At 39.1% G+C, this 23,246-nt stretch overlaps 1 protein-coding gene across 1 annotated transcript in view; it reads right to left on the bottom strand.

Moving 5' to 3' along the window:
- TTC27 (tetratricopeptide repeat domain 27) overlaps nt 1–23,246 on the bottom strand; it is a 188,164-nt gene that overhangs the window by 105,566 nt on the left and 59,352 nt on the right. Inside the window, exon 10 of the mRNA XM_045054699.1 lies at nt 11,756–11,869. Within this exon, the coding sequence (XP_044910634.1) occupies nt 11,756–11,869 (114 nt within the window). The remainder of the gene's footprint in view (nt 1–11,755; nt 11,870–23,246) is intronic.

Genomic DNA, 23,246 nt, shown 5'->3' on the forward strand with positions numbered 1-23,246 from the left:
GCTGTTTCAAAGGGACACATGCACTCCAATGTTTATAGCAGCACTATCGACAATAGCTAAAGTATGGAAAGAGCCCAAATGTCCATCTATGGGTGAATAAAGAAGATGTGGTATATATGTACAATGGAGTATGACTCGGCAATCAAAAAGAAGGAAATCTTGCCATTTGCAACTACGTGGATGGAACTGGAGGCTATTATGCTAAGTGAAATTAGTCAGAGAAAGACAAAAATCATTATGACTTCACTCATATGAGAACTTTAAGAGACAAAACAGATGAACATAAGGGAAGGGAAACAAAAATAATATGAAAACAGGGAGGGGGACAAAACAGAAGAGACTCATAAACATGGAGAACAAACGGAGGGTTGCTAGAGGGGTTGTGGGGGTGGGGGGCTAAATGGGTAACGGCATTAAGGAATCTATTCCTGAAATCATTGTTGCACTATATGCTAACTAATTCGGATGTAAATTTTAAAAAGTAAAAAATAAAATTAAAAAAAAGAATACTTATGCTAATGAAGAAAAAGTAATCTAGGTTACAAATTGTTGAGATTGGAAGGCAAGCAAGGGAGGGAAACGCTTTTTACTTTCTGTTTCTGTATTGCTTACACTTTGTATAATTAGGTATTATTTCTATAATTAAAAGCAATTAAAAAACAGTGGCATAGTTTAAAAAAACAAAACATACTTTGCCACTACTACCCATGGACTTGGTCCAGGTGTTACATATAATGCCAGAGGTGAGGTTTTCCATCAATATAAAAACTAATCTAAATGATTTCTTTATGAAAGTATTCAAAAACAAGTATGAGGCTCACTGTATAAATCCTGACGTTATAGGACTATAATCAGTTTTTCCCCAATTAAGGCTTTTGTTATGATTACTAGAAATTAAACAGTCACGTAAAGAAGGGACTATCAGCTTTTAACAGAGAAGTGTTTTAGCCTACACAGGAGCAATAACCTCCATCATAGTACCAATCGTCCTATTCTGGGCCCTTCTCCCTCCAGAATGAAACATGATACATAAACTTTATTCCAGCAAAGCATGGATGCAACTACAGTATTAAGAAAAAGTGATCCTGAAAAACTAAAACTTATTTAAAAATTGTTAAATTTCAATTAACTGCCACAGTAGAGAGAGTCAAACACAGTACAGACTCCAGGGACAGAAAACGGCTATACGATTTCCAATTCAATGCAACATCCTCCCAGAAATTCAAAGGTGAAGGAAAAGATCCCCATTAGGCAAGCATCTTCAGACGAACAGGGGCAGACCATCCCCATTTAAATTAACAGGGTTAAGAGATAACTGAGCAATTAAAATTAATTAGCAAGATTATTTTAATAATTAACATAAAACAATCAAAAGCAGGGTATAAGTAAATACTAGAGAACGTAATCTCACTTTAATTCACTGCTTCTGAATCATGACCACCAAAAAGTGTTTCCATAAATATCATTTTCTTCATGATTACCACCATGATCATAGCCCCAAACATGCAATCGTTAAAAGAACTCCAGCCTAGAATAATTTTCATGAGATAGGGTGTTTTCAATGGATTGTCCTCAAAAATTTGGAGTGTCTTCTTCCTCCGTGGATCCTATAACATTGGTTTGTTTACCTTTTGGTGTGATGCAAGAGTCTCTATGTTTGGTATGTCTGAGAAATCCCTCCCAAATCTGCCATCTTCAGGATTTGCCATCACATCAATGGAGCCGTTCATCACCGTGTAAGTTACAGGCGAGACTCTCATTAACTAGCCAGGCCGACTGGGGTGAGTCACCTGACCTCATCCCACCTGCACTTCCTCAACTTGTAACATGACAAGACTAGGCTTTTCCCTTAACAGCTCCTTTGGTTTATTTTTCTTCCAGCTTTAACAGCTTATCATTTTATCATTTTATAACAGCTGAGGAAGGAAACAGATTTTTAGAGAAACTAAAACAGAATTTTTTCTTAACATTGTTTTATATATACAAGTACTTTTAAAATCATTTTCCTCTTATTCTTCAGGGATGCAGCAACTTCAGCAAACACAGTAATATCAAACTCTGAATCAGAGAATTGGCAAAAGTTCAGATTATGAGGTAAATAGCTCAACAAGTGACAAAATTAGACAAATTCTGCATTCATCTTGTCACATGATCTGGCTAGTTTCCAAATTTTCTGGGTTGGGACATGAAATGATTTTCTCTGACGTACCACCCTGTAAAGGCAGAAATAACAATTCCCTAATCCTGTTCTTTAGGCAGAGAAGTATACAACTCTCCAGAATGCAGAAGCTGGATGGCAAGATGGAGAGATGCCACATATATGAAGCCAGGAGAGGGCAAAGCGTGACAGCGTGGTGATGTGGCTTCTTCTTTAAATCTATCTTCCCCATGGGGCGCCTGAGTGGCGCAGTCGGTTAAGCGTCCGACTTCAGCCAGGTCACGATCTCGCGGTCCGTGGGTTCGAGCCCCGCGTCGGGCTCTGGGCTGATGGCTCGGAGCCTGGAGCCTGTTTCCGATTCTGTGTCTCCCTCTCTCTCTGCCCCTCCCCCGTTCATGCTCTGTCTCTCTCTGTCCCAAAAATAAATAAAACGTTGAAAAAAAAAATTTTTTTTTAATCTATCTTCCCCAAACACATCCTTTGTTAATCAATATCCAAAAACATAATGTGCACAATTCAAAGACTAATGCAGGTTCTGAATTAAAAAGATGTGTTCTACACTTACAGACAAATTTACCTCTATGCTTTTTTAGTTTAATTGCCGCTCCAAAAGAGAACTGAATAGGGGCGCCTGGGTGGCTCAGTTGGTTAAGCATCCGACTTCGGCTCAGGTCATGATCTCACGGTTTGTGGGTTTGAGCCCCACGTCGGGGTCTGTGGTAACAGCTCGGAGCCTGGAGCCTGCTTTGGATTGTGGGTCTCCCTCTCTCTCTGGCCCTCCCCTGCTCATGCTCTGTCTCTCAAAAATAAATAAACATTGGGGCGCCTGGGTGGCTCAGTCGGTTAAGTGTACGACTTCGGCTCAGGTCATGATCTCACGGTTCATGGGTTTGAGCCCCGTGTCAGGCTCTGTGCTGACAGCTCAGAGCCTGGAGCCTGCTTCCGATTTTGTGTCTCCCTCTCTCTTTGCCCCTCCCCCGTTCATGCTCTGTCTCTCTCTGTCTCAAAAATAAGTAAACATTTTTTAAAAATTAAAATAAATAAATAAATAAACATAAAAAGGGGGGAGAATGAATGATGACTTGGTCATTTTACATGCCAAAATTAATGTAAGAAGTGAATACAAAGCCAATAATTTCTAAGTCAATATGTCCTTCATTAATAAATAAATGTAACCTAGTATTATTTGTATTACGAAGGCCAAACTTGGGCAAGAAAAAAAGAACTATTTAAACTGTTTCCCAAAATAAAAAAAAGTATTATGTGTAGTCTCCTTGAACAAAAAAACTATACATGTATTTTAATAAAATATACATATTTGATCATTTTAACACTAGCTACATCAACATTTGGCTGTTTTAGTGTAAAATGAGCTCGTAATAAATAAAATTCAGTACAATAGGGGCAATTCAGCATGAACTCTTTAAGGTGCTCCTCATGAAACCACATCTTCACCTTCCTTCTTTGCTTTATATTGGGCCCGGTTTCAGAGAGTGGGGTCTGCACATGGCCCCCAGCTGTCAGCTGTCTCAGAGTCCCCCACAGCCACGGAGAGCACCCAGCCCGAGGTCTCCTCACTTCCCAGGGCAGCCTATACCCAGTGGCAGGGAAGGGAAGGTAGGGGGTGAGGGAGATGCTGGGCATGGGAAATAGCCTGGGCTGTGTCGGGCCTGCACCTCAGTGTGACTTCTTCCTCGGCCCAATCCCACTTCCTCCAAATTCTCTTCAGGTCGCAATGAACCCTGATCCCTGTCTCACTGTTTTGGAGAAAACAACTGGTGACAATACTATAAAGGGACCTGAAGTAAGATGATACTCAGTGAATGAAAAGAAGTAAAATGATTACAAGGGTATGTGATGCTGCAAAGCACACACGAGGCCCTTAACAAATCCAAACAGTGTGCAGGAAGAAAAGTAACAGGACATGGTAACTGCATAGTATCTTGCAGAGAAGGGGAGGGCACTGAAAAGAGGTAGTGGAAAATAATTCCAAGACACATAATCTGGCCCTTAGAATGTAAGCTCCTGAAAGTGAAAGATTAGGTATCAATTATCTTGGTACACCCAGGGTGCAATACAGTCCCTGGTACATACTAAGTATTCAATAAATGTTTGCTACCCAGGAAGTTAGCAGCACTGATATTTATAGTAACTTGGTAACCCTCTTACTTGGTTTGCCAAACGATACTGGCACAGAGCAGTTCTGGAATGGGACATGGTATTTTGTTTTCATGGATTTTTTGTTTGTTTTTTGTTTTCATGGATTTTTTGAACAAAGACTTCACTTAATCCAGATAAACATCTGGTTTTTCCTGGCAACTGAAAGATTTTTAACACAGGTGAGCTATTTTTAAACGAAATACATTTTAAAAGCTCTTAAAGACTGTTTTTAAAGTGTTCACATTGTTTAGTTTCCCAATTTCTCTCTTTGAAAAATAATCTTATTCTAAACATTTTTTTCCTTAAGAGTTTCAATTTAAGCAGACAGATGAAAAAAGTTTTATGAATTTTACTATCTATCATTTTAATTTCAATTTCAAGTTAAATGATTTATCTTAGAACAAGTAGTAAGGAAATCATCTCTTAAATCTGTATGTCTAGGGGCACCTGGGTGGCTCACCCAGTTAAGCAGCCAACTTTGGCTCAGGTCATGATCTCCCAATTCATGAGTTCAAGCCCCAAGTTGGGCTCTGTGCTGACAGCTCAGAGTCTGGTTCCTGCTTCAGATTCTGTGTCTCCCTCTCTCTCTGCCCCTCTCTCCCTCACGCTCTGTGTGTGTGTGTGTGTCTGTCTGTCTCTCTCTCTCTCTCTCAAAAAAACAAACATTGAAAAAAAATTTTTAATCTGTATTTCTACCTATACTGAATCTTCTCCCAGTAAGCAGGCCTCTTTAAGTAACCCCCAATCAAGGTCTCTGCTTCTATTTTCACCAACAAATGCTGCAGTACTCTTAAGACTCTGTTCAAAACTGTGACCTTTGGGGAGCCAGGGTGGCTCAGTTGGGCAAACGTTGACTTTGGCACAGGTCATGATCTCACAGCTTGTAAGTATGAGCATTCAAGCCCTGCGTCGGGCTCTGTGCTGATCGCTCAGACCTGGAGCCTGCTTCGGATTCTGTGTCTCCCTCTCTCTCTGCCCCTCCCTTGCTCATGCTCTGTCTCTCTCTCTCTCAAAAATAAAGTAAAATACAAAAAAAGAAATAAAATGGTATTAAAAAAAAAAGAAAGAAACTGTGACTTTTGTCATGTTACCCATAGTTTCTCCCACTCAGAGGAGAAGATACACATTCTTTTGCCTTCTGGAAGACTTGACACTAGCACTGGAACAATGAGCCTTTCCAACATTATCTCCTGCTGCTCTCCAGCATGACCCAGACTGAAGCACCCTGTCCTCTACACACACGAAATGCATTCTCCCTAAGTCATCTCGCCCTCCTCCTCACCCCAGCCTTGTAGACTCTGGCAAGTAATGCTTATGATTATTTAAACCTGAATATACTTTATACAGTATTTAGATCTCACTATATTCTTCCTTCCTGTGTTCTCAGTTAAAAATCTAACTCAAGCCTCACTAAAATAACAAACATCTGGACGTAGGACATGCACTGACCCCACCTTCCTCATTTAGATGCTGGGCAGGAGCTGGACATACAACTGGAAACCAAACAAGTGGCAGTGTTAACCTGGTACTTGCAAGCATACACATTCTTTTTTTCTTTTTTTAAGATTTTATTTTTAAGGAATCTCTACACCCGACCCCAAGATCAAGAGTCGCATGCTCTACTGAATGAGCCAGCCAGGTGCCCCCAGGCATACACATTCTTAAACCAAGAAAACTTCTAAATGGAATATAATTGTGTCTGATTTTCTTTTAAGATAAACTTTTTCTTTTGGAATAATTTCAGATTTACAAAAAATCTGCAAAGATACTAGAGACAGTTCCTGTACACTCTTCCCCCATTTTCTCCCGATGTTAACAAATTACCTAAATATATTTTTCAAAACTAAGAAATTAACATTAGTCCATTATTATTCACTCAACTACAGACTTTACTCGTATTTCACCATTTTCCCGTTAATGTTCATTAATGTCCTTTTTTCTGTTCCAATATCCAATGTGGGATACCATACAGAATTGCCTTAATGTCTCTGATCTGTGATGGTTTCTCAGTCCATGTTGTCCATGACCTCGACACTTTTGAGAGTACTAGCCAGGTACTTCATAGGATGCCTCTCAGTTGGGATTTTCCTGAACCTGTCTTGTAATTAAACTGACGTTACCGGTTTGGAGGAAGAATCCCACAGAGAGGAAGTGCTCTTCTCACCATATCCTATGACCAGAGTGTATGTGACATCAAAAGACTTCTCTCTGGTGATGCTAACCGTGACCACCTGATTAAGGTGGGGCGTTGCCAGGTTTCTCCGCTGTAAAGCCATTAGTGTTCTGTTTCCCACTCTAGTTTTGAAAGTGACTAAGTCCAGCTCACATTCTAGGAGAGACAGAGATTAAACTCCACCTCCTAACGGGGCGGGGGGGGGGGGGTTGTATCTACATATATTATTTCAAATTATTCTATAAGGAAGATTTGTCCTTTCTTCCATTTATTCAATCAATCCTTCACTTATAGCAGTATAGACTCATGTATTTATTTTAACACTTTGATTATAATCAAATACTTTGTTATTTTGTTGCTCAAACTGTTCTAGCTTTGGCTATTGGGTTCTCTTTCAGACCAGCTCCTGTGTCCTTCTGACGTGCCCGGAACCCTCTTTTTTTAACACTACCTTACTTTCGGGGCACTGCGGTGGCTCAGTTGATTAAGTGTCCGACTCCTGTTTTGGCTCAGGTCATGATCTTACAGGTAGTGAGTTTGAGCCCCACATTAGGCTCTGCGCTGATAGTGTGGAATCTGCTTGGGATTTTCTGTCTCTCCCTCTCTCAAAAAAAAATAAACTTTAAAAAAAACACTACCTTACTTTCTTGCACTACACAAGATATTCTTGTATTTTCCCTACCTCAGCGGCCCCAATCCTACAATCAGCTATCTACTCAAGGAGCAATGGTCCCTGTTATTGAAGAAGGGTGTTTAGATGTGGACACAACTTGTGCTCATTTGCTGCTGAGGTGCCAGTGCCCTGGACTCTCAGTAGACAGAGCTAAGAAAGATATAGAACCTACAGAATAATCTTTCTACCTCCAGGAACATCAATAAAGTCCTCTCAGCTTAGGCACTACAGGCTAAACTACTGTAAAAAGCAATTTTTAAAATATACTTACTTAAGCAAGACATAGTTTTCTTCCTCATTTGTAAGTCCAATAATTAGTAATCCAGAGCTGGTAAAATAGCTCTGCTAATCTCAACACGTGGCATCTCTGATTTAAAGTACCAGCCCCAGTTCTCTGACCTGCTCACCAAGAGGAAAGGACAAAATGCCAGGGGAATACACAAATTCCCCTGTCTTTTCTCAACATGATCAAGAAGTGGTACCTATCACTTCCACCCACACATTGTATTATTCAGAAATGAGTCACATGGTCCCTCCTACCTGCAAAAGAGGATGGGAAGTCATGTGTCTGGATAAAATTCAGGTTCTATTACTAAAAAAAGAGAAGAATGGATAATTGGGTACAACTAGCATTCTTAAACACAGAGGATCCACTTCTGCTTTTACTACAGCAACAAATAAGATGCTCTGTACTTAAGCTTATCTTATTCACATGAGCTGAAATTCTATCAAAATAAAAAAGAGTAAATAAAAAGTAACGACAGCATAAGATTACACCCGGTTGACTAAAATAGAAATCCATGAGTCTACACTCTAATAAATAAATCAGTGGAGGAATAAATACAAAGAAGAGAAAGCTCTTGCCTATTCTGGAATACCAACTAAGATATTATTTACTAATTATGGAATTAGAAAATTACCACTTGACAATCATCATGATAACTTCCTTTCTCAGGCAATATCAACAAATGCTAAAACAAGTGGGTGAAAATTGGATGACAAACATGATGATCTCAAAGTAACTCCCCCCAAATGCTTATTACTTACAAGGTAAAGAGTAACTTTACACTGGGGAGAAATTCCACAAACATGACCTTACTCAAATGATCAAAGAGCATCACAAGTGACAACTCACATCATGTGGCACCTGAGAGGGATACAGTGAGAAGTACAAGAATATTTCCATATTATTACTGTCATAACTGTGTAACCTGAATCAAATCACAAGGAAATGTTGGAGAAACCCAAATTGGGGGAGAATCTCCAAAATAACTCGCTGGTGACCTTCAAAAATATCAAATCCATAAAGGTCAGGAAAGGAATGAAGAACTGTTCCAAAAAAAGTAAACTGAAAGGATGAGGCAGCTCAATGCTGTGCTTGGATCCTTTTGTTACAAAGGACATTGTTAGGACTACTGATAAAACTTGACCAGGGTCTCAGACTTCAAGCTATACTACAAAGCTGTCGTATCATCAAGACAGTATGGTACTGGCACAAGAGCAGACACTTGGATCAGTGGAACAGAATAGAGAACCCAGAAATGGACCCACAAACGTATGGCCAACTAATCTTTGACAAAGCAGGAAAGAATATCCAATGGAATCAAGACAGTCTCTTCAGCAAATGGTGCTGGGAAAACTGGACAGCGACATGCAGAAGAATGAACCTGGACCACTTTCTTACACCATACACAAAGACAAACTCAAAATGGATGAAAGACCTCAAAGTAAGACAGGAAGCCATCAAAATCCTCAAGGAGAAGGCAGGCAAAAACCTCTTTGATCTTGGCCGCAGCAACTTCTTACTCAACATGTCTCCAGAGGCAAGGGAAACAAAAGCAAAAATGAACTACTGGGACTTCACCAAAATAAAAAGCTTCTGCACAGCAAGGGAAACAATCAGCAAAACTAAAAGGCAACCCACAGAATGGGAGAAGATATTTGCAAGTGACATATCAGATAAAGGGTTAGTGTCCAAAATCTATAAAGAACTTATCAAACTCAACACCCAAAACACAAATAATCCAGTGAAGAAATGGGCAAAAGACATGAATAGACACTTCTCCAAAGGAGACATCCAGATGGCCAACTGACACATGAAAAAATGCTCCACATCACTCATCATCAGGGAAATACAAATCAAAACCACAATGAGATACCACCTCACACCTGTCAGAATGGCTAACATTAACAACTCAGGCAACAACAGATGTTGGCGAGGATGCGGAGAAAGAGGATTTCTTTTGCATTGCTGGTGGCAATGCAAGCTGGTGCAGCCACTCTGGAAAACGGTATGGAGGTTCCTCAGAAAACTAAAAATAGAACTACCCTACGACCCAGCAACTGCACTACTAGGCATTTATCCAAGGGATACAGGTGTGCTGTTTCAAAGGGACACATGCACCCCCATGTTTATAGCAGCACTATCGACAATAGCTAAAGTATGGAAAGAGCCCAAATGTCCATTGATGGATGAATGAATAAAGAAGATGTGGTATATATGTACAATGGAGTATGACTCGGCAATCAAAAAGAAGGAAATCGTGCCATTTGCAACTACGTGGATGGAACTGGAGGCTATTATGCTAAGTGAAATTAGTCAGTCAGAGAAAGACAAAAAGCATTATGACTTCACTCATATGAGAACTTTAAGAGACAAAACAGATGAACATAAGGGAAGGGAAACAAAAATAATATGAAAACAGGGAGGGGGACAAAACAGAAGAGACTCATAAATATGGAGAACAAACATAGGGTTACTGGAGGGGTGGTGGGAGGGGGGTGGGCTAAATGGGTAAGGGGCATTAAGAAATCTACTCCTGAAATCATTGTTGCACTATATGCTAACTAATTCGGATGTAAATTTAAAAAAAAATAAAATAAAATTTAAAAGAAAAATTTGACCAGGGTCTCATCATGTAGGAGTTCCTCATATCGTTCTTACAATTATTAAAAAAAAAAAAAAAAAAGTATTTGTACTTTTTAAATGTTTATTTATTTTTGACAGAGAGAAAGAAGAAGGAAGGGGCAAAGAGAGAAGGGGACAGAGGATTCAAGGCAGGCTCTGTGCTGACAGTGGAGAGCCTGATGCGGGGCTCGAACTCGCAAATGGGGAGATTATGACATGAGATGAAGCCAGATGCTTAACCAAAACTGAGCTACCTAAACGCCCCCAAAAATAAATTTTTTAAAATATCAGTTTCATTGGCTTCATGAAATCCTACATCTTTTGTAACATTTTTAATTTTTCTTGGCAATCAATTTGCATCATGGTTATTAGTTTATTAGAATGAAAAGAGATGCTATTTAGTCACTGGATGAAAATAAACATTAGTATTAAATGGAGATGATGCCTGAATGCAGATTAGTTTTGATTATTTTTGCATTAGGATGAATTTTATCTCCTTACACATTCTGTACCTGTGGAACCACATCTTATTAACTCTTATATTGCCTCTTTAAATACTCATCATAAACCTTTGCTGCAAGTCGTATTATTACCCTCTTTTGCAGATGATGAAAATGAAGTTTAGAGGTGAGATGTGATATAATAAGAAGTACATATTTAGTCTTCATCCCTGGTTCCTAGCATGGAGTTTCTAAAACTCTCATAACTTCCTCCAGAACTCTCATAACTCTCATGCTTCCTTAAAAGAGCATCTGTTGTTATTCCTAAGCCCCTCACACCATTCCTCAGGCCAAGATACCGAGGTGACTCCTGAAGGATGGGAGCTAGCTGACACAGGAACCAACCAGGCAGTTTTGGGGCTGGAACTCTGAGCCACACTCCCACCCTCAGGGGAGGGGAGCAGGGTTGGGGAATGAGTTATTCACCAATGGCCAATGACTTAATCAATCATGCCTATATTAACAGAAGCTCCATAAAAACCCTAAAACAAATAGATTTAGCGAGTTTCCAGGTTGGTGCACCTACCACATGCTGAGAGGGTGATGCACCCCAAATTCCACAAGGAGAGAAGCTCCTGTGCTCAGATGCTTCCAGACCTCGCCCTAAGTGCCTCTGCATCTGGCTGTTCATCTGTACCCTTTATAATATCCTTTATAATAAACAACTAATAGTAAATAAAGCTTCCCTGAGTTCTGTGAGCCATTCTAGCAAATTATCAGACCCCAGGAGGGAGTCAGAACCCACGATTTACAGCCAGTCAGTCAGAAGTACCAGACTTGAGATTGGCATCTACAGGAGAGGACAGTGGTGTAGGTCTGAGCCCTTAACCTAGGGCGTATGAACTAATTCCAGGAAGTGTCAGAATTGAATTAAAGTGTAGGACACCCAGTTGATACCCACAGGGAAGTGGAGAAATGCCTGGTGTGGAAGACCCACACATCCGGTGGGAGAAGTGTTGTAAGCAGAGGAACAGTTTTCCCTAGGTTAAATAATGTGGTCACAGAGCTACTAAGTGACACAGCTGGACTTTGGAGCCAAATGAACTCTAGAACCTATACCCTAAATAACAAAATGAACAAAATGAAAGCTATCTCATTCTCTTATATATATAACACAGATGTGTGCTTTTTAATAGCAATAGAGAGTTGGGAGAATAACAAGAATTGTCACATGAATTCTCACCTGCGTCTGCCTCATTGCCCGTTCCACTCGGCGTGTGCTGCCTCTCTCAAGTTTCGTCCGGAGGATCAAGGCTGATGTCTGAATGGCCCAAAACTTTGGTTGTGAAAGCAAAAACTGTCAGAAGAGGAAAAAAAAAAACAACACAAAAAGAAGGGATAAGCTCAGTGATCGCTCTCTGATTAGTACAAAACTCATTCGTCCAAAAATATCAGAATACAACTAGAGATTTGAAAATCTTCTCTGTAAAAAATAATAATAAAACATGTGCTGTCAAGTATTTTTGTGAAGAGTGTGTTCATTTGAGCAGTCATTACTTAACCTAGTGGATCCAATCTATTGAATAAATCCCTTAAGGAACAAATCAAAATCTTTCCAGATAAAACAGTGGGCAGAGTATATCACAACAGGAATTAATAAGTCTTTTATTTCATGAGTTATTTAAAAAATGTGAGAAAATAAACCACCTAAAAATATCTTTCTCAAATATGAAATAAATTTTTAAGAATCACCCAAACTCAAGCATAAAAACAAACCATTAGAAATCTCATAACTTTTCACTTAAAAAATATCCTAATTCACACATGCAAATGCAAATCAAACTTTAAGTACACAGAATGCCTAAGAATTAAGTTGTTCACTTAAAGGCAAAAGATCTTTCTTTCTATACATATTACAGAAAATAATACTAAAATGTATGAGAATGCTTTCTGGCCTTGGTTAGGGTAGTGAGTCTCCGATTTAGTTAAAATGCTTTCCTAGAGGGCACATCTTAACAAAGACTGGCCTAAAACAAAACCTCAAATATACAAGTACTGGGTCCTAACCCCAGAAAGCTGTGACTGCCAAGCATTCAGAGAATGGAGTAGAAACCACTGAATATGACAACAGATGTACTGGGAAAAAATAAAAGTTCTAGGTGAGTGAAATGGGCAAAATGTATGACAATGAGAATGCATTAGGCGCTACTTGATGTAACGAACACAATTTTCACTCTGCTCCTGATCTAGAATCCAATACTGTCTCCCCATGATCATTTACAACTGTAACTTTCAGTCAAGATTATGGGCAAAACAAGGGAAAATGCTTATTTGTCTGCCAGCTGACCATATCCTTGATCATTTGCTTGTTTCCAAAAGTCAGTGTAGAAAACACCCTAGTTAATTAAGAATCCAACTAATCATTCAAAACCAAGCTGCAGGTTAGAAGCACCTGAGAAGCTTTTGCCTTGTTTTGTTTTGTTTTTTAACAACATTTTAAGTAAATCAGATCTCTGAGAGCAGGATCTGGTAAAAGTGTTTTTTAAAACACTCCCCAGGTCATTCTAAACTGTAGCCAAGTTTAGGAACCACTAGGCTAAGATACACAGCTATTTACCTTTGGTCAAATTCATTTATAACTCCAAATTCTCATTAGAAGTTAGCAGGAAGACCTTCCATGAGCACCACATGAGCTAACTGCCGGCCCCTTTAGGCATTTGAATTTTCAACTCCAAATCAAGACCAACACCCTTACAATAAAAAGGAAAAGAAAGTACCAAAGGGTCCGACCGCTTGCTCTAAGCCACACATTTATTAATAGCAAAAGCAGATTCTAATATCTGGCCTCTTGGTCTCCAGAACAACATCTTTATCTTGTTTTTTCAACATGCTCTCCAGACACAATTAGCTCCTGGAAATGATGACACTACCCAGGAAAGAGTGGTAGAGCAACATGAGTGGAGGACACAGTAAGGAAGGCTGGGAAACTGCTTTGCTAAGGGGGAGTGGGAAGAGGAGTGAACAAAAGCTCCACGAATAAGGGCGGAGGAGAATCAACAGAATGGGGTCTCACCAAAGTGTGTTCATTCATGGATTCACATGAGCACCCACTCTGTGCAAGGCCGTGTGCACAGGCCCCACAGACAAACTAGCAAGCAAGACAGACAAAGTGGCTGCCCTCACAGAATCTACTTTCTAATGCAACATCTATTAGGTAATCTTATCCTTCTATAACTAACTGTGCAAATTATTTTATCCCCTTGAAATATGCTTTACCAGATTAATCTATACCCTTATCTCAGCCTTCAGTAACTAAAATCTGCAAAAAGAATGGCTTCATCAACATAAATAGGTGTATGTGGCACTATAAAGAGATACACGATGAAGTATAAAAGACATAAAAAACCACTTAAAATGTGTAACATTACTTGATCTCAAGAATTTTCAAAGGAATGAACTCTTCATCAAGTGAATCTGCAAAGTGATTCTACAACCCACAATGGGTCGCATCACTGCATTTTTTTCTCTTCACCTTACTAAAGGGACTGTCTCTGTAACCCTGTGACAGGATGGAAGAGTGCTGAGGGAAGGGCTCTGGAGAATAGCACGAACATTCTCCAAGCCAGCCAGAGCTTGCTCAGAATCCCAGCTTCACCATGTGAGGTGACCGGATGGGTGACCTTGGGAAGTTACTTGACCTCCTCTCTAAAACAGCAGTGGCGACTCCCATGTCTCACGGGTTGTGAGGATTAAATATGAATAGGTAAAGCTTAGCAAGCCTCTGAGTATCCACAGAAGTGGCCCCCTCCAGGATTTCTCCTCCTGTGATACCTTCTCTCACCCCTAAAAGAAAGTCACCATCCAGAGTGAACACAGGTTGATGACACTAACCTCTGATAGGGTTCGGGACATGGTTTCGCCAAAACATGGCACCTGGGCATACTGAATATTTTAAGCCCAAGGAGTCTGAGAAACAGCAGAAGCAGGAAGATCACTCCGACCTTCCGCCTGCCCCTCTGCCCTGAAACAGGTCATAAAACCCTCAAGGTGAGAGATATCCTACCTACACCCAGAAGAAAGGAGCATCCTTTACACTCACTCTTCGACCTTGCACACTCCTCCATGATGCCCACTCTTCATCAGACCGAGCATAAAATACTCAAATTGAACTTTTTCAGGTCTTCTTTTCCTTATGAAGCCCCCCATGTCACAAAAAAACCTATACTACATAAATCTGTGTGCTTTTCTCCCGTTAATCCGTCAGGTTAATTTGCAGACCCAGCCCTAAAAAGGTGGAAGGAAACCTGTCCTCCCCTACAGCTCCCAACTGCACTGACCACTTTGTCAATGGTGTGTCAGGACACAGATCAGCTCAGGCCACGGGCTTGTCAGAGTTAAAGCCCAGCTTTAAGGTTTGCACACAAAGTAGGGGAGATATTTTCCTGAGAGAAACAAAATCAGACTGTTTTCTGTGCTGGCATGAGAACAAGAGTTTGCCTGAGACTTTTATGCGAAGGTCAAGCAAAACATTCTCACTAAACACCGAGAATAAAATGCAATCTGACAAACGGACATTTGAAAAGCTTTAAAGAGGGAACTGGCTGGATAATGGTATCACTGAAGAATGCATATATCGTATATCTGTTTGGCCGGGAGATATAAAGACTTGGTAGGGAAAGTCTTTCTAAAAGGAGGTAACTGCAGATAGGCTGTGTTTAATATATTTTATAGAACACTGCTGCCCACAAGGTAAGTCGATCGTAATTAGGTAAAGAAAAAGAAAATTAAATGGGGGATATACACTATAATGCTCTGCCGACTTTGGAAGAAAATGTTATTTTTAAGACATTTCTGATCTAATAGTATGGCAAGCGAACCCAGTGGAGAGAGCACCCACCTAACCATCCAAGCAGCAGGCTGGCCGGTGAGGACTCAAGCTAGTCTGTGCAGATGGACAGGCAGGGCTGACCCAGGGTTCCACCACATCCCGGACAGGAATTAACCTTAATTCCACCCAATTTAGGACCTGAGAATGACCACTGCCTCGTATTGGATCTGTCTCACCCTTTGGGGGTCAGCTCAAACGTCACCTCCTGGGAAGGCCTTTCTCAACCATCTTCCTGCATATCTCTGTCTGCATCCCATGATTCTCTGCCGCTGCATCCAGGTTGGCTCCTTCAGGGCAGAGGCCCCAGCTATTCCGTCCACTAGTGCCTTACCTACAGCCTGGCACACTGCAAGTACTCAAAGAAAGAGATAAAGGGGAAGAAAAAGGAAATTTTTTTCTCTGTCATCATTTACACAGAGGCAAAACATTATGTACAAAGGTGCTTCTTCTGAAACAGAAATGTAAATGAACAGTGACTGGAGCTTATGAAAATCACCTGTTACATTTCTTTTTCTGAACAGAATTGGGAAAATACTCTCCCCCAATGACACAACATAGTAAATAATAATTGGGTACCATGAAATAATATTTTTATCACTATAATCCAGGTATACTGTGGCTTATATAGGTTTTGTGAAGCAGTTCAGAAACCTGAACTTTAAAGTATTTTTTTCTTTATAACGATATGTTCCAAATGCCAAATAAAAAAAAAGCTTACATGGGCACCTGAGTGGCTCAGTCAGCTAAGCATCCGACTTCGGCTCAGGTCATGATCTCGCAGTTTTGTATGTTCGAGCCCCACTTCAGGCTCTGTGTTGACAGCTCTGAGCCTGGAGCCTGCTTCCAATTCTGTGTCTCCCTCTCTCTCTGCCCCTCCCCTGCTCATGCATGCTCTCGTGCTCTCTCTCTCTTTCAAAAAATAAACATTTAAAAAAACTGTTTTAATAGAAAGAAAATAAGTCATTGCTAAATTGTGGTATGCAACATATTTTTAAAGAAGAGGCATGGCAAAGTGGAAAAATATACTGAAAAAAGGAACTGGATCCTAGACCAGACTCTCCAACAATTAGCTGCATAACTCTTGGGAAAGGTACTATTTTTAGACCTCATTTTCCTCATGTATACAATGATGGGATTTGATTTAATGGTCTCTAAGGTTACTTTTAGCTATGAAGTTTTAATAAAATTCCATTTCTTTTATAGCAAATAAGGTGCCAAATAATTCATTACGATACTTTGTAAATATCTAGAAATTAAGCTGTTTCCTAAACTAGCTTGGGTTGTTCTAAATGCCCTTAAATAAATGGATTAACTTCTTGACCTAAGATGTATCTTAGCTATAAAGAGGGGAGGAAAAAAAGGACTAAAAGATGATCAAAGCTTATTTCACCTCCAAAATTCTGTCATAAGGAAGGGAAAACAATGACATGAATTCCCAAGTTCATCTTTGTCGAATTATGGTTAAGTTTTTAAATTAACATTAATTTGATTGTAATTATTATAGACTTTATATTCACTACTCCACAAATAGGTTATTAAAAGCTAATGAAAGTTCTTTACTATCCAACTTAAAAGTACTTGAGAACAGCTAAACTTCTCAGATGCCAAAAATTAGTAAAATAAAGGAAGATGTTGACAAATACCAAATAGTGACTCATCAGATCATAAACAGTGGGGTGTCTTATATAAAAGAGGTTTTAAATAAGGACAGTTTCAGCATTGATAGGAAGCAATGAGTGACTGAATATACAGTACCTAAATATAGGCTGATAAAATTTTTTACTAGCCTAGGATTCTAGCTACCAATCATTTATGTGAGCAAAAACCAAAATACATTAGAGATTAACAGATTATGAAGTTTTAATGACTGTTCCATGTTCATGGCAGACACTTCACTATATCTTTGTATGGATAAGAAAATCTGGGCATTAAAAAAAAATCCTCAAAACACTAAATATAGGATTCCACATGATCCAGAAATTTTATTTCTGGATATATGCCCAAAAGAATTGAAAAGAGGGACTTGAATAGATATTTGCATACCAATGTTCAAGGCAGTGTTATTCGCAATAGCTAAAAGGGAGAAATAACTCACATATTCACTGACAGAAAAATGAATAAAACAAATTTGGGAGATACATACAAAGATTTATATATAAATTTCCTTATGTATAAAGAAATATTATTCAGCCGTAAAATGGAAGGAGGTTCTGACAGACACTACGACACGGGTGAACCCTGACGACCTTATGCTAAGTGAAATAAGCCTGACACAAAAGGACAAATATTTTATGACTGTGTGAGGTACCTAGAACATAGAGACAGAAAACAGAATGGCAAATGCCATTCTAGGGCGAGGAAAGTATGAGAAGCTAGTGTTTAATGGGACAGAGTTTCAGTTTGGGGTGATAAAAAAATTCTGGAGGTGGAAAGTGCTGATAACTGCAGAACAGTGTAAATGTCCCTAATATCATTGAGCAGTAGACTTAAAAACTATTAAAAGAGTAAATATTAGGTTAAGAAAAATTTATGACAATATAAAAAGGATATATTTTACAAAATCATTACTTACAAGGTCCTTAAAAACAAGAGTCTTACATTCAAGTTCAGTGTTGCTAAAGACTTAAAAAGAAAACCTAAGATAAAAAAAATAAGCTCAAACTACTATTTCACTGTTTCTTTTTCTAAAGTCACTAATGATATTTGGATGAAACATATGCGTATTCAACATCTCCCAAATTTCAGAATTTGTCTCACAAAAAAGCTGGGCTATTTTAGTGCATGAAAATATGTCTCTGTATAATTAAGTTATAGTAAACACTCTATTTTTAATCTTCTGTTTCTATTTCCTCCAAAAAATACATTTTTTGAGGATATCAAATACTATACATTGCTAATTCTTACAATCTCTATTTTGCTTCTAATATTTCACTTATTTCTCGGAAATGTTCTGTAAATTTCTAAATATTTGTATCTAAAGTTGGCTCTAAATAAGAGAAATTACTACAAGGCTGATAACAGGAGAGTCAGCTTCTTGTTCTGAGGGAAATACAGTTACAACTCAACTGTAAAAGCCTGGACAACAGTGGTTTTTTTTGTTTTGTTTTGTTTTGTTTTTAGGAATTTATTTTAATCACCCTATGCCCATCATGACAAGTGCCCTCCTTAATCCCCATCACCTATTTCACCCACCCACTCCCACCTCCCCTCTGGTAACCATCAGTTTGTTCTCTAAAGTTAAGACCGTTTCTTGGTATGCCTCTCTCTCTTTTTTCCCCTTTGCTCATTTGTTTCTTAAATTCCATATATGAGCGAAATCATACGGTATTTGTCTTTCTCTGACTGACTTACTTCAGTTAGCATTATATTCTCTGGCTCCATCCATGTCATGGCAAATGACAAGATTTCATTCTTTTTTATGGCTGAATAATGTCCATCTATATCTATACCTATATATATCACTTCTTTATCTGTTCATCTATTGATGGACGCGGGATGCTTCCATGGTGTAACTACTGTAAATAATGCTGCTATAAACATAGGGTTTATGTATCCCTTTAGTGTTTTCATATTCTTAGGGTAAATACCCAGTAGTGCAACTGCTAGACTGTAGGGTAGTTCTATTTTTAACTTTTTGAAGAAACTCCATACTGCTTTCCAGAGCCGCTGTACCAGTTTGCACTCCCACCAACAGTGCACGAGCGTTCCTTTTACTCCACATCCTTGCCAACACCTGGTGTTTCTTGCATTTTTTATTTTAGCCATTCTGACAGGTGTGAGGTCATAGCTCTTTGTAGTTTTGATTTGCACTTCTCTGATGACAAATGATGTTGAGCATCTCTTCATGTGTCTGTTGGCCATCTCTATGTCTCTTTTAGAGAATTGTCTGTTCATGTCTTCCACCCATTTTTAATTGGACTGTTTTTGGGGTGCTGAGTTTTAGAAGTTCTTTATGTATTTTGGATAGTAACACTTTATCAGATAGGTAATTTTCAAATATCTTCTTCCATTCTGTAAGCTGCCTGTTTTGTTGTTTCCTTTGCTGCACAGAAGCTTTTTGTTTTGTAGTTCCAATAGTTTATTTTTCCTTTTATTTCTCTTGCCGAAGGAGACATATCTAGAAAGATGTTGTTACGGCTGATGTCAGAGAAATTATTGCCTGTGCTCTCTTCTAGGATTTTTAATGCTTTCAGGTCTCATGTTTAGGTTGTTAGTCCATTTTGAGTTTATTTTTGTGTATGGTGTAAGAAAGTGGTCCAGTTTCATTCTTTTGCATGTTGCTGTCCAGTTTTCCCAACACCATTTGTTAAAGAGACTTTTTCCCTTTGGATATTCTTTCTTGCTTTGCTGAAGATTAATTGACCCTAAAGATGTGGGTTCATTTCTGGGTTTTCTATTCTGTTCCATGAATCTATTGTCCACTTTCGAACCAGCACGATACTGTTTTGATTACTATAGCTTTGTAGTAGTCCAGAATTGTGATGCCTCCAGCTTTGCTTTTTCAACATTGCTTTGGCTATCTGGGGTCTTTTATGGTTCCATTTTAGGATTGTTGTTCTGGTTCTGTGAAAATGCTGTTGGTATTTTGATAGGGATTGCATTAGATGTATAGATTGCTTTGGGTAGTATAGTCATTTAAAATATTTGTTTTTCTGGGGCAACTGAGTGGCTCAGTTGGTTAAGCGTCCAACTACAGCTCGGGTCATGATCTCACGGTTCATGAGTTCGAGCCCCACGTTGGGCTCTGTGCTGACAGCTCAGAGCCTAGAGCCTGCTTCAGATTCTGTGTCTCCCCCTCTCTCTGCCCCTCCCATGCTCATGCCCTGTCTCCCTCTGTCTCTCAATAATAAATAAATGTCAAAAAAATTGTTTTAATATTTTTTTTTCCACTCTATGAGCATGGAATGTCTTTCCATTTCTCTGTGTCCTCTTCAATTTCTTTTATCAGTGTTCTACAGTTTTCAGAGTACAGGTCTTTCACCTCTTTGGTTAGGTTTATTCCTAGGTATCTTATTATTTTTGGTAAAATTGTAAATGGGACTGTTTTCTTAATTTCTCTTTCTGCTGCTTCATTATTGGTGTACAGAACTGCCAGATTTCTGTAGATTGATTTTGTGTCTGTGACTTTACTGAATTCGTTAGTATCATGTCACGGGCACACAGTGAAAGTTTTACCTCTTCCTTACTGATCTGGAAGCCCTGACAACGGTTCTTCAGTAGGATTTTATTCATCCTGCAGGAGAGCAAGCTGCCGTCTTTCTGAAGGCAAGGAGCACACCAACACCTTTAAAATTTCCCTTAAAATGGAAGTCACTCAAAACCCAAATTAACCTGTGATCATTTCCCCTAAGCTTTCTGGTAGTGCTCAACCTGCCGATGCACAGCTCAGCCACTCGCCCTTAAAAAGGCACAGATATTATTATCCTAAAGTCTGAAATGCTTCATCCCGCCTAGCTATGTGCACTGGCACACAGCTGATGTGCACAGCAGCAAGCTTCCCCTTGCACAGATACTCAATTCATTAGAATTCTTCCCAAGTAATACAAACCCATCTATGTCCCTCTATGTTTAAACCATGTCCTTGTAGACTTCAGGGTATCTGGCAGCTCCATCCTGATATTTGGTGAAATATTTAAACAGCATTAAGTTGAAAATAACTGCTTATACATTACTGTTAGAACAGCATACTGTTCTATCTCTGTTGTACTAGAGAAATCCTTACAACCAAAAATGTTACATTTATTTGTCTTTGTTAAGATAAACAAAAACGGGTGCCTGGGTGGCTCAGTCGGTTAAGCATCTGACATTGGCTCAGGTCATAATCTCACAGTTTGTGAGTTCGAGCCTCGCGTTGGGCTCTGTGCTCACAGCTCAGAGCCTGGAGCCTGCTTCAGATTCTGTCTCCCTCTCTCTCTGCTCCTCCCCTGCTCACGCTCTGTCTCTGTCTCTCTCTCTCAAAAATAAACATTAAATACATGTAAAAAAAAAATATAGAATCTAGATACATGGCAAAAATGTGTTGTGAGAATAAGCTTTGACTGATGCTTCTGAGTTTTTTTGCAAGAAACTGTCACTTTTTTCATATAGTCATGAGTAGGTCATCCTGCATCTTAATGCTTTTCTAGCATTGACAGGTTTAAAGAAATAAATCAGATTATTCCCAAGCAAAGCACTAATGTAAACGATAAGTTTGGAAGTTCATAGTTTATCTTCACATAGATTACATGGAAGAGAGATTCAAACATTTAATACATCCACACAAGAAAGTGGAATGAAATTATTCACAGTCAGAAAGAAATTATTTTTTTTATTTTTTAGTTTATTTATTTTGAGAGAGACAGAGAGATTGTGATTGGGGAAGGAGCAGAGAAAGAGGGAGAATCTCAAGCAGGCTCCACACCTCAGTATAGAGCCTGTGTGGGGCTCGAACTCATGAAATCATAAGATCATGACCTGAACCAAAATCAAGAGCCGGACACAATCAACTGAGCCACCTAGGCGCCCCAGAAAGAAATTGTTTTTATAAAAGAGATTCTAGTTTGCTTAAAATGTGCTGAGAAAGGGTGCTTTGTTAACATTCATTTTCTTAAAAAATACTCTTCTTTCAGAATATTCAAAGAATGACCATTGCAACTCATCTGAGCATGAATGTCAATGCCCTATGGGACTCTTTCCATGTCTTTTTCAGTTTGATGTGGTGAAGAAATGGCTAATAATCCAATTTTTCCATTAATTAAAGCACTGCTTTTAGGGGTGCCTGGGTGTCTCAGTCGGTTAAGCATCTGGCTCTTGATTTCAGCTCAGGTCATGATCTCATGGTTTGTGAGATCAAGCCATGTCAGGCTCCATGTTTGCCGCATGGAGCCTGCTTGGGATTCTCTGTCTCTCTCTTTGCCCCCCCCTCAAAAATAAACTTTAAAAAAAAGTTTTAAAAAAAACATTGTTTATATAATTTATATAAGTGCACAGTGAATTTTCACAGACTGAACAGACATATGTAACAGGCGCTCAGATCAAGAGACATTACCAGATTCCTACTGTCCCCCTTGTGCTCTGTTCTGGTCACTCTCCTGCCCCTCTGGCAGGGTAACCACTGTCCTGACTTGTAACCCCAGAGGTCAGTGTGCATGCTTTTCTACTTTATACAAATATAATCACAGAGTATTCCTTTGGATCTTGTTTCTTCTGCTCCACATTATTGTGAAAGATTCATCACAGAGTTGTTGAATATTCATGTTATTGCCACATAATATTCCATTACATGAATAGTTTATTTAACCATCATATCACTAATGGGCATCTATGCAGTTTCCACTTTGGGGCTGATACAAGCGTGCTATGTTCATTCTAGATGAACTACCAGCATGTGTGGTTCACACACTCTGAGACATGTTCTTCAGGTGAACACGCACCAGTATTTCTGCTGACTATATACTTAAGAGTAGAATCGCTATGTCATGGAGCATGAAGACATTTAGCTTTCCCAGTTCCTGCCAATCTTCTAAAAGGTTATTCCCCTCCACACTCTTACTAGAAATATTAGCTCTTGTTGCTTCACAGCCTTGCAACACTCAACACAGTCTATTCTGAGTTTCAGCCATTCAGGTGGGTATGTAGTAGTATTTCATTATGGTTTTAATTTGCACTTCTCTGATGACTCATAAAGTTCGGCACCTTTTAACTATGTTAATGACCATTTAATGCTTCTTCATTAAGTCCTATTGAAGTCCTTTGTTTTTTCTATTGGCTTGTCAGAATTTTTCTTAATAATTTGTTAACTATTTATATTTCCTGAACACAAGTACTCTTTTTGTTGGAAGAGGATATTATTTATATTCTTGACAAA

Source organism: Felis catus, chromosome A3 (assembly GCF_018350175.1).
Source record: "Felis catus isolate Fca126 chromosome A3, F.catus_Fca126_mat1.0, whole genome shotgun sequence".
Lineage (NCBI taxonomy): Eukaryota > Metazoa > Chordata > Mammalia > Carnivora > Felidae > Felis > Felis catus.